Here is a 13,463-nt window from a genome sequence, read left to right on the forward strand (position 1 = left end):
CAATCTGATTTTCGGAAACCAGAAACCAGATTAGAATGCAAGACTATTAGAGTAGTCTGTGCACTGGAATTATCTTCCTGGTGGTGAGTGGATACTTGCACATGTACTGCTATATGTATTCCCACTGTTAGTAGCCCAGAAAGATCTATTTTTGGTTTTGCAGAGTACAGTATTTGTCTTATTTCAGACTTTTGGAGAACATTATTTAGGCTCTAAGCACTGGAGTGGTCATATTTCCTATTCCATATAAGATAACAGAATTATAAAAAAAATTAAAACCTCGTGGAGATGCAAAATCATGACATAATCTTGTGCACTAGACCGAATTATCTTATTACTGGTTAAACATGTTGTACAGAATTTGAAAAAAGGTCTTCTTTTGAATGAGGATGAGCAAAACCCCAGACACATCCCAAGGACAAAGGTGATGCTGTTGCTTAATTTCACAACAAGTGCTAACATGACCACCATATGTGACAGGTCTGCCGCTGTGCATTCCAGTACATATGATAAGTATGATATGCCTGTAATTGTATGCCAGCTAAAATGATCTGCAGCTCTGGTGACACTGGCAATGATAGCTAACTCCTTTGTAACTTTGAATCAGCAACATATTGTTGTTTCCAAATACATATTGGAGTCATGTACAATATAATTGCGTGAGGCTCCGGGAATAGGTCATATTGCTTAGACAGTCAGATAATTTACAGGAAACCAAGTGCAACTGCACTAACCTTTAGACTACATTTATAGGACCAGTATGTACGTCCATTTTCTGACTGTGTATCCATTTTTAACAGCCATTTCGCATCTGTTTTGCATCAGTTTTTAATGGCCATTGGATGAAATTCATAGGCTTTTTTTTTTAAACCCAACCCCTGCAGTGCCCTCAGTATATATTATGTCCTCCCCCCACAGTGCCCTCAGCATATATAATGCTCCTCTGTAGTGCCCCCTTAGTGCCACAGTATCTATAATAGCCTCCATAATGCTCCCTGTACATATGTTCTCATAGAGTCCTTCGTGTACATGTCCTAGTAGTGCCCCCGTATACGTTTCCTCATAGTGCCCCATCTATATACACTGCCTGGTCACAAACTTTAATATTTCATTGGACCGCCTTTAGCTTTGATTATGAGACGCATTCGCTGTGACATCATTTCCATAAGCTTCTGCAATGTCACAACATTTATTTCTGTCCAGCGTTGCAAATTTTTTTTCCCAAGATCTCGTATTGGATTAGATTTGGACCAGTTCGCAAAGTCTTCACCAGCACATCCCAACGATTCTCAATGGGGTTCAATTCTGGACTTTGTGGTGGCCAATCCATGTGTGAAAATTATGTCTATTTCTTCCGGGAACCGCTCTTTCAGTTTGAGCCCGATGAATCCTGGCATTGTCATCTTGGCATATGCCAGTGCCATCAGGGAAGAATAAAATCCATTGATGGAATAACCCGGTCATTCAGTATATTCAGGTAGTCAGCCTCATTCTTTGGGCACATAACGTTGCTATACCTCGACCTGACCAACTGGGGGGCTCTTACCTATTTGCTTATTTAAATCCAGGTGGTGACCTTTTTTTTGTCCAGCCAGGCAGGATATTTCCTCTTAGTGTCCCCTGTATATGTGCTCCCATAATTAACCCCTTTTTGAGACAGCGATTTTCCATTTTTGCATTTTCGTTTTTCAGTCCTTGCCTTCATGTAACCATAACTTTTTTTCCGTTCACATAGCTGTATGAGGGCCTGTTTTTTGCAGGAAAAGTTGTACTTTCTAATGTCACCATTTAATATGGCATACAATGTAGCAGAAAACAGGAAAAAAAATTCCGCTGTAAATTCGACTTTTGCTTTTCATTCTCCAGGTCTGTACAATTACATCAATACCATATACGTATACGGTAGTTTTTCTTCCGTTTTTAATACTGAAAAAATATATACTTTAAAAAAAAAAAAAAAAATTTCTTTTCATTGCCATAATCTGTCCCCCATAACTTTTTACAGATATGTCTACAGAGATGTGTGAGAGCTCATTTTTTGCGGGATGATTTTTAGTTTTTGATAATACCATTTTGGGGTGTGTATGACTTTTTGATCACTTTTTTAGGGAGGTTAAAGTGATGACAAAACTTTGAATCAGCCATTTTTTTTTCCATTACACCATTCACCACATGGGATAAGTTTTTTTATATTTTAATAGTACAGGCATTTTCAAACGCAGCGATGCCCATGATGTTGATTTTTTTATTGTTTAAGTATTTAATTTTCTTTTTTACTTTTTATTAGGTCCCCAAGTGGACCACAACATGCAATCATCAGATTGCAATTTGTATAGGCTAATGGAATTTCTCCACTATCTTATACAGAAATAGGTTCTGTACTGCCACCGGCTGGCCTGAACTGTAATATACAAGTAATGAGCCTGGAAGCCTAATACAGGCTCAGGCTCTTTACTTTTCCCTTATCTCCGCTGGGCAAAGGCGTTCAAGCCCATGAAGCATGTGCTTCTATGTTTCTGGCCGCTCAGCTGCCGTGGTCACATTTGACCACGGTATCTGAGAGGTTAAATGTCTACGCCCGAAACAGCAGGCACCAACTTCTATGGCGCTCGCTCCGGAGCAGGAAGCATCTTTAAACACCCGAAATCCAACATACATGTACAGCAGATGACATGAAAGGGTTAATGTCCAATAATGACCACTTCCGTCAGTGCCAACATACACAAAAAAAACTACGATACTGTCCTCATCCACTTGCATTTGTGGAAACATTCGCTCCTCACCAGAGGCACGAGGACCTGTGACATCACCACACTGTGTACCTCAGGTCCTGCTGCCTCTAACAAGGAGTGTCCATATGGGTACATGTGGATGAGGCGAGTATGTGAAAGTGTTTTTTTTGGAGTGCAATTTTGATGGCCTGTCCTCAGGATAGGTCATCAAAATCAGATTGCTGAGGGTCAGAATCTTGGCACCACCAGGCAACTATTTGAAAAAGTTGCAGTGTTCAGATGAACGCTGTGGCCTCCCTTACAGCATACCAAGCACAGCACTGTACATTGTACAGTAGCTGTTGGTACTGTAGCCCAGTCCATGTCACTAATAAACATCATGTCACTGGCATAGCAAGAGGCCACAGTGCTGAATGAAGCACTATGGCCTTTAAACAGAGCTGATCCATGGGGATGCCAGGTGTTAGACCCCCACCAATCTGATATTGATGACCTATTCTTAGGTCCTTGTACATAGCCCGCTGCGGGGCAATAAAGCACAATGGTCAGTGATCTAACAAGACCATTAATGCTTGTTGAAGGGCTTTACAAGGGCAGATGCAAATATTTTGGAGACAAAAGATTATTAATATGACTGTTTGTCCCCATACAGTTTGCATATTATTAGCACACATGTTCACACAGGGAGATATGCTGCCAACAAACAGCTACATAAAAGATCCAATCAGCCAACTGAGACAGACCACAGTCAGGCCGAAGATGGGCCAAACAAATGCTCATACTAACGTTCGTTCTCAATCATTGGCTCATACAAAAGGCCTTTAAACGATAAACCCTATAACATGTCATGTTTTTGTTACATTTCAGAATCAGTCAAGCAACCAAGTGTGTTCCCTTTAATTGCCTGTACAAGCTTGACTTCTGACATGATCAGTATTGGATGTTTGGCTACTGGTTATGTTCCTAGACCAGTAAAAATCCAATGGAATTCAGGAACCTTAACAACTGCTTCGAAGGAGATGACAATACAATACAGTGATGGATTTTCCTCAATTAGCTTCCTGACCATACCCCAATCCAGCCTGAAGAAAGAAACTTTTACCTGTACAGTGGAACATGGACCATCCAATTTTAAAACCAGCAAAGAAGTAACAGGTAGGATCATGAAAACAGAGTGCTTCAAAACTATCCACCTGTATGTGTAAACTATTGTAGAACCAAATAAATGTAACATGGCCATGAATTTAATATTATTTCTTTTTTTGTGGATTTTACAGTGAAGGAAAGATCACAAGATAAAACTGATTTGGCGAAGCCCTCTGGAATATATGTATTCTGTCCTCATCGTAGGGAAATTGAAGAAGTTAAAAGTAATAGTCAATTAAGTCTAGTTTGTATGATCAAAAGTTCCAGCAAGGATGATGTCAGTGTTTCATGGTCGCAGGGTAGACATCCTATAACTGGCAACATAGAATATACAGCAAAAGAACTTCAAACTAATGTAATATTCAGTATTCTGATCATCAGGAAGGAACACTGGGAAAGCAATAAAACCTATATTTGCAAATCCAGTAAAGGAAGTGAAGATGAAGTGAACATGGAAAAATGCAAGGGCTAAAAGAACCGATTTATGTGCTTCACATCACAAATCCCAGCCTGTGTAACATCTTTTGCCACCCCATATCCCCAGTCTTGTTATATCTGACTACAACTGACTGTAATGCATTAAAATTAAAAACGTTTACTAGTGTAGTTCTATGTACTTGTATATCATCACAAAGAGCCACTTGTCCTATCAGCACTTTATTGCATTTTCTAACATCTACTTGCACTAGAGATGAGTAAACCTTTTAAAACCTTTGAAGCTTTGCCAGTATTTGGCCAATGAACAAATTCCCTATCATATAAGGCAATGGAGCATAAGATCCCTCTTTTTGGCCTCCATTAACTTATATTAGGAAAATATAACTCTAGAATAACACATAATAGCCAAGTAGTCATCCATATATATTACTTTTTATGTGACTATGAACATTTTAATATCAGCTTAAGTAGTATTTACAAGAGTATCTACTGTATAAGGCGACCATCTCCCAGGACAGATTACAGACAGAGACATACCTCAGCCCTTTCCATAGGGCAATTGTCAGCCGAGCCCAATGGATGATTGTGTTTCACAAATTGTTAAGGAATTCTAAATCTCTCTGTGCTATAACGTTGTCTTTTTCATACATATGTCATAGCTGTATATAGAGAAACATAGAATGTGTCGGCAGATAAGAACCATTTGGCCCATCTAGTCTGCCCAATATACTGAATACTATGAATAGCCCCTGGCCCTATCTTATATGAAGAATGGCCTTATGCCTATCCCATGCATGCTTAAACTCCTCCACTGTATTTGCAGCTACCACTTCTGCAGGAAGGCTATTCCATGCATCCACTACTCTATCAGTAAAGTAATACTTCCTGATATTACTTTTAGAAACATAGAATGTGTCGGCAGATAAGAACCATTTGGCCCATCTAGTCTGCCCAATATATCTGAATACTATGGATAGCCCCTATAATGCTCCTTAGAAAATAAATGAAGAGTACTGATGCCTTTGTGTTAATAAAGTATGGCCCAAAATATAGTATCTAGGGCTTTGAGAAATGTAGTATAGAATGAGTATTGATATTATAGCACTGGGATATGTACAACAGGCATGTGATTTTGGTTGTCATCTGTTTCATCTATTTTACCTACTTTTTTCTATGCTTTTCCTAGTTAGGGTCATATGCTTCTTTGTAATAGTCAACCATGTAAACCTGTAACCATGCAATAAATTGAGATGACTAACTGCTTTCTGGTTGTCTACTGCTTGGCAAAAATCAATGTATACGTTAACTGAATTGACTCATCTGTGTAATCATTGATAGACAGTTACAACCTAATATTATTAGCACTGACCGATTCAGATAATGGCCAAGGTTTTCACAGTTCCATCACCGTCCCTAACAATGACCAGCAACTCTCACCCAGCTAGTTACATAGACACTTCAGTATCACCAGGGGCGTAACTACCATAGCGGCAGACCATGCGACTGCTATGGGGCCCAAAGCAAGAGGGGGCCCAGTCTTAATTGGGATTATCTCCTCTTCGATTGGAGGTGAAAACTTGGTCAGGACTCTACCCTCTAAAGGAACAACTTTTAGTAAATAAGGCAGTGGAATAAAGTCCCAAAGGTCATTGAAATTTGTTTAGGCAGAAACCCTTCTGTCCTGTGTGGGGGGCCTGGTTTGATCCTAGCTATGGGGTCCTTACTTCTCTATGTTCGCCACTGCATATCACTGATCCTGTTTTGACATGCCCATGGACATATCATCATCAGAAATAAGAAAGAGCTGCATGGACATGTGATCACAACCCAGAACAGAAAATAGGAGTAACAAAAGGCAAGAGAAATACATTACAAAATGAGTTATCTTCATAAATGATTATTTTAAAGGATTTGATGCAAACCTTAAAACTTCTTTAAGGCTATGTGCATCTTTGCAACCAATTATTTTAACTATCTCAGTGCATCTAAAATGAAAAAATGAAGCACTTGTAATAGGTATAGATAAAAAAAATCCCTATAGTTTGTCTCTACAGCTCCTATGATAGACCTATGCATTTTCATAGTAACACAAATGGCATCTCCTGTATAGTCTCATCATGCAGTGACATTCTTTTTAACTGATCTCTGTCTTTCTGAACCCCTTGGGCCTCAGAGGATTTATTTTTTCGTGTTTTCGTTTTATACTCCCTGCCTTTCCGGAGCAATAACTTTTTTATTTTTCGGTTCACATAGCCTTATGAGGGCTTGTTTTTTTTTGCAGGACAAGTTGTACTTTCTAATGGTCCTTTTTTAATATCGCATTAACAAAATTGAAAAAATTCCAAAAGGGGTGGAATTGGAAAAAAATACAATTCCTCCACAGTATTGTGGGTTTTGTTTTTAAGGTGTTCCCTATGCGGTAAAACTGACCTGTTATCTTCATTCTCCATGTCAGTACTATTACAGTGATACCACATTTAATATTGAAAAAATAAAAAATAAATCAGGACAATCTGCACATCATTCTGAGTTAAAGGAGTTTCCAGGGTTAGAAAAACATGGCTGCTTTCCTAAAAGTACCACCCATATCCATGGGTTGTATCTGGTATTGTAGCTTGGCTCCATTGGAGTCAATGAAGCAGAGCTGCAATAGTGCACATGATCTGTGAACAGGGGTGGTGCTGTTTTTGGAAAAAAGCAGCCATGTTTTTCTAATCTTGGACAGCCTCTTCAGAGATATATAGCCAGTTCCCTATATTTTAACAGGTATTCTGGTTATATTATATTCTCATGATTGGTCCGGGACCCAGCAAGTAGGATCACCATCGATTTATGGATAGGGGACAACTATTAAATTGATGGGGGTCCTACTTGCTGGGTCCCGGACCAATCACGAGAATGGGGGCCCCATACATCGTGAAGCCCCCCAAAATGAACTGAGACAAGTCGGGCATGCACACAGCCGCTCCATTCATTTCTATGGAAGTTCCAGAGATAGCCGAGTACGGAACTCATAGACAACACATCAAATACAAGTGATCCCAGGGTTTTAACGTTTGCAGGGATCGAATCAGTACAGAGTCTGCCGCAAGGCGGCAATTGACATAGACTTCTTTTACAAAAAGAAACCGGCTGGATTATCCGTTCACATGTTATGGACCAACTGGGCCTGAGCAATAAAAATGATTTGTGCATTTTTATAAATAATGAAAAGTACTTTCCTATGTTTCTTTTCTGTTTTTGCTTGTTTATTCTTTTTTAAAGATTGCAATAATGTGTGAGCTATTTGCATATGTTTGTTCTCGTGATGTCAGTGGGGGCTGTATAATAGTGGACACATATGCGTCATTATGTCATAGGCCTGAGCAAGCAAATGGCCGTTGCCTTGCTTGTGTAGCATACTGCACCCGATGCCTGTGTATGCCTCTTTAAAGATAAGAAAGGAAGACTTACAGCCATCCCTCATATTTCTCTCTTGTAGACTTGGCTATATCATCCCCAACTGGCCGCTTCTCCACCAATCTAATAGTTATCCTATATCCTGTGGATATGGCATAACTTAACCACTTCAGCCCCGCTAGGTGAAACCCCCTTCATGACCAGGCCACTTTTTACACTTCGGCACTACACTCCTTTCACCGTTTATCGCTCGGTCATGCAACTTACCACCCAAATGAATTTTACCTCCTTTTCTTCTCACTAATGGAGCTTTCATTTGGTGGTATTTTATTGCTGCTGACATTTTTACTTTTTTTGTTATTAATCAAAATGTAACGATTTTTTTGCAAAAAAATGACATTTTTCACTTTCAGCTGTGAAATTTTGCAAAAAAAACGACATCCATATATGAATTTTTCGCTAAATTTATAGTTCTACATGTCTTTGATAAAAAAAAAATGTTTGGGCAAAAAAAAAATGGTTTGGGTAAAAGTTATAGCATTTACAAACTATGGTACAAAAATGTGAATTTCCGCTTTTTGAAACGGCTCTGATTTTCTGAGCACCTGTCATGTTTCCTGAGGTTCTACAATGCCCAAACAGTATAACTACCCCACAAATGACCCCATTTCGGAAAGTAGACACCCTAAGGTATTCGCTGATGGGCATAGTGAGTTCATAGAACTTTTTATTTTTTGTCACAAGTTAGCGGAAAATGATGATGATTTTTTATTTTATTTTTTTTCTTACAAAGTCTCATATTCCACTAACTTGCGACAAAAAATAAAAAATTCTAGGAACTCACCATGCCTCTCACAGAATACCTTGGGGTGTCTTCTTTCCAAAATGGGGTCACTTGTGGGGTAGTTATACTGCCCTGGCAATTTAGGGGCCCAGATGTGTGAGAAGAACTTTGCAATCAAAATGTGTAAGAAATGACCGGTGAAATCCGAAAGGTGCACTTTGGAATATGCGCCCCTTTGCCCACCTTGGCAGCAAAAAAGTGTCACACATGTGGTATCGTCGTACTCAGGAGAAGTTGGGGAATGTGTTTTGGGGTGTCATTTTACATATACCCATGCTGGGTGAGAGAAATATCTTGGCAAACGACAACTTTTCCCATTTTTTTATACAAAGTTGGCATTTGACCAAGATATTTTTCTCACCCAGCATGGGTATATGTAAAATGACACCCCAAAACACATTCCCCAACTTCTCCTGAGTACGACGATACCAGATGTGTGACACTTTTTTGCTGCCAAGGTGGGCAAAGGGGCACATATTCCAAAGTGCACCTTTCGGATTTTGCAGGGCATTTTTTACACATTTTGATTGCAAGGTACTTCTCACACATTTGGGCCCCTAAATTGCCAGGGCAGTATAACTACCCCACAAGTGACCCCATTTTGGAAAGAAGACACCCTAAGGTATTCCGTGAGGGGCACTGCGAGTTCCTAGAATTTTTTATTTTTTGTCACAAGTTAGCAGAAAATGATGATTTTTTTGTTTTTCTCTTTTTTCCTTACAAAGTCTCATATTCCACTAACTTGCGACAAAAAATAAAAAATTCTAGGAACTCGCCATGCCCCTCACGGAATACCTTGGGGTGTCTTCTTTCCAAAATGGGGTCACTTGTGGCGTAGTTATACTGCCCTGGCAATTTAGGGGCCCATATGTGTGAGAAGTACTTTGCAATCAAAATCTGTAAAAAATGACCGGTGAAATCCGAAAGGTGCACTTTGGAATATGCGCCCCTTTGCCCACCTTGGCATCAAAAAAGTGTGACACATCTGGTATCGCCGTACTCAGGAGAAGTTGGGGAATGTGTTTTGGGGTGTCATTTTACATATACCCATGCTGGGTGAGAAAAATATCTTGGTCAAATGCCAACTTTGTATAAAAAAATGGGAAAAGTTGTTGTTTGCCAAGATATTTCTCTCACCCAGCATGGGTATATGTAAAATGACACCCCAAAACACATTCCCCAACTTCTCCTGAGTACGGCGATACCACATGTGTCACACTTTTTTGCTGCCAAGGTGGGCAAAGGGGCACATATTCCAAAGTGCACCTTTCAGATTTTGCAGGGCATTTTTTACACATTTTGATTGCAAGGTACTTCTCACACATTTGGGCCCCTAAATTGCCAGGGCAGTATAACTACGCCACAAGTGACCCCATTTTGGAAAGAAGACACCCTAAGGTATTCCGTGAGGGGCACTGCGAGTTCCTAGAATTTTATATTTTTTGTCACAAGTTAGCAGAAAATGATGATTTATTTTTTTTTCTCTTTTTTCCTTACAAAGTCTCATATTCCACTAACTTGCGACAAAAAATAAAAAATTCTAGGAACTCGCCATGCCCCTCACGGAATACCTTGGGGTGTCTTCTTTCCAAAATGGGGTCACTTGTGGCGTAGTTATACTGCCCTGGCAATTTAGGGGCCCAAATGTGTGAGAAGAACTTTGCAATCAAAATCTGTAAAAAATGACCGGTGAAATCCGAAAGGTGCACTTTGGAATATGCGCCCCTTTGCCCACCTTGGCATCAAAAAAGTGTGACACATCTGGTATCGCCGTACTCAGGAGAAGTTGGGGAATGTGTTTTGGGGTGTCATTTTACATATACCCATGCTGGGTGAGAGAAATATGTTGGCAAAAGACAACTTTTCCCATTTTTTTATACAAAGTTGGCATTTGACCAAGATATTTATCTCACCCAGCATGGGTATATGTAAAATGACACCCCAAAACACATTCCCCAACTTCTTCTGAGTACGGCGATACCAGATGTGTCACACTTTTTTGCAGCCTAGATGCGCAAAGGGGCCCAAATTCCTTTTAGGAGGGCATTTTTAGACATTTGGATCCCAGACTTCTTCTCACGCTTTAGGGCCCCTAAAAAGCCAGGGCAGTATAAATACCCCACATGTGACCCCACTTTGGAAAGAAGACACCCCAAGGTATCCAATGAGGGGCCTGGCAAGTTCAAAGAATTTTTTTTTTTTTCGCATAAGTTAGCGGAAATTGATTTTTTTTTGTTTTTTCTCACAAAGTCTCACTTTCCGCTAACTTAGGACAAAAATTTCAATCTTTCATGGACTCAATATGCCCCTCAGCAAATACCTTGGGGTGTCTTCTTTCCAAAATGGGGTCAGTTGTGGGGTGTTTGTACTGCCCTGGCATTTGAGGGTCTCCGCAATCATTACATGTATGGCCAGCATTAGGAGTTTCTGCTATTCTCCTTATATTGAGCATACAGGTAATGAGATTTTTTTTTCCGTTCAGCCTCTGGGCTGAAAGAAAAAAATGAACAGCACAGATTTCTTCATTCGCATCGATCAATGTGGATGAAAAAATCTCTGCCAAAAAAAAAAAATGGAGGGGAAAGGCGTCTGCCAGGACATAGGAGCTCCGCCCTACATCCATACCCACTTAGCTCGTATGCCGCGGCAAACCAGATTTCTCCATTCGCATCAATCGATGTGGATGAATAAATCATTGCCGGGATTTTTTTATTTATATATATATATATATATACAAAGTGCTTGCCAAAGCATAGGAACGCCGCCTCCTCCTCAGCTCGTATGCCTCGGCAAACGTATCTGTCACTGCAGAGGAGAAAATCCCGTCTTGCAGCGCCGCATACACCGACTTGCGTGTAATCTGACAGCAGCGCAATGCTTCTGTCAGAATGCACATCGGTGCTGCAGCTAGTAGATCGGTTGGTCCACCTGGAAGGTAAAAAGACAAAAAAAAAAAAACAGGCCACAACGCAATAATTTTATTAACTTTGGAACAGAACATGTAACTTTAACTTTTGGAACTAAACATTAACCTGTTTGCTTACCTGTTTTTTTTTGTTTTTTTACCTTTATAGAACAAACCTCTCCTTCCCCATGGGTCAATGTGCAAAGCGCAAATCGCCCAAAGATGTGGCGAAGTGCGTTATGCACTTTGTCCCATGTGAAAGGAGACGTTTGCAGCAGCAGTGAGTGAATGGGCCCTAATAGCCCTGTGTGCCTGTCCTGTGAGATGTGGTCCCTATGCTAAGTGTACCTGTGTGTGGTACTTCCGGAAACACTCTCCAAAGCATAGGGCAGGGTGGTCCGGACAGTCAGGACAGAAATAGCGGGTGTCACGCCTTATTCCACTCCTGCTACAGACACGACATCTTTTTCGGGGTGACGGTTGGGTTGAGGTACCAGGAACGACATTGGGGAAATGTCGCTCGTGTAGACGGCTAACTACACTGGTGGTTGGGGCCACGGAACCTCCTGGATACAGGAGGTTCTCGATGATCTCTTCCTGAAATTTGAGGAAGGATCCAGTTCTCCCAGCCTTACTGTAGAGAACAAAACTATTGTACAGAGCCAATTGAATTAAATATACAGACACCTTCTTATACCAGCGTCTGGTGCGTCGGGAAACTAAATACGGAGACAACATCTGGTCATTGAAGTCGACCCCTCCCATGTGGAGGTTATAGTCGTGGACTGAGAGGGGCTTTTCAATGACACGGGTTGCTCGCTCAATTTGTATTGTCGTGTCTGCGTGAATGGAGGAGAGCATGTAAACGTCACGCTTGTCTCTCCATTTCACCGCGAGCAGTTCTTCGTTACACAGTGCGGCCCTCTGCCCCCTTGCAAGACGGGAGGTAACGAGCCGTTGGGGGAAGCCCGCGCGACTAGTTCGCGCGGTACCACAGGCGCCAATCCGTTCTAGAAACAAATGCCTAAAGAGGGCCACACTTGTGTAAAAATTGTCCACATAAAGATGGTACCCCTTGCCGAATAAGGGTGACACCAAGTCCCAAACTGTCTTCCCACTGCTCCCCAGGTAGTCAGGGCAACCGACCGGCTCCAGGGTCTGATCTTTTCCCTCATAGACCCGAAATTTGTGGGTATAGCCTGTGGCCCTTTCACAGAGCTTATACAATTTGACCCCATACCGGGCGCGCTTGCTTGGGATGTATTGTTTGAAGCCAAGGCGCCCGGTAAAATGTATCAGGGACTCGTCTATGCAGATGTTTTGCTCTGGGGTATAAATATCTGCAAATTTCTGGTTGAAATGGTCTATGAGGGGCCGAATTTTGTGGAGCCGGTCAAAAGCAGGGTGGCCCCTGGGACGGGAGGCAGTGTTGTCACTAAAGTGCAGGAACCGCAGGATGGCCTCAAAACGTGCCCTGGACATGGCAGCAGAGAACATGGGCATGTGATGAATCGGGTTCGTGGACCAATATGACCGCAATTCATGTTTTTTTGTCAGGCCCATGTTGAGGAGGAGGCCCAGAAAAGTTTTAAGTTCGGAAACTTGGACTGGTTTCCACCGGAAAGGCTGGGCATAAAAGCTTCCCGGGTTAGCGGTGATAAATTGTGTGGCATACCTGTTTGTTTCGGCCACAACTATGTCTAAAAGCTCCGCAGTCAAGAACAGCTCAAAAAATCCCAGGGCCGAACCGATCTGAGCCGTCTCAACCCGAACTCCAGACTGGGCAGTGAAAGGGAAAACTACAGGTGCGGCTGAAGTTGGGGACTGCCAATCAGGGTTTGCCAGCACCTCTGGGATTCTAGGGGCTCTACGGGCACGTCTTTGCGGTGGCTGCAACGGGGTCACTACTGCACGTGCCACCGTACCAGCTTCAACTGCCCTTCTGGTGCTCGCTACTTCACCAGGTTGTACGGCAGTGCTGGTACTAGGTCCAGGGAGG

At 41.6% G+C, this 13,463-nt stretch overlaps 1 gene segment (V, D, J or C); it reads left to right on the plus strand.

The window, feature by feature from the left end:
- The first annotated feature begins 2,500 nt into the window (after window positions 1-2,500).
- LOC122928023 lies at window positions 2,501-5,050 on the plus strand. The segment is given in 3 exon segments: window positions 2,501-2,552; window positions 3,600-3,887; window positions 4,010-5,050. Coding segments are annotated over 3 exon segments (681 nt in total).
- The last annotated feature ends 8,413 nt before the right edge of the window (window positions 5,051-13,463 follow it).

This window comes from Bufo gargarizans, chromosome 1 (genome assembly GCF_014858855.1).
Source record: "Bufo gargarizans isolate SCDJY-AF-19 chromosome 1, ASM1485885v1, whole genome shotgun sequence".
In the NCBI taxonomy this organism is placed as follows: domain Eukaryota; kingdom Metazoa; phylum Chordata; class Amphibia; order Anura; family Bufonidae; genus Bufo; species Bufo gargarizans.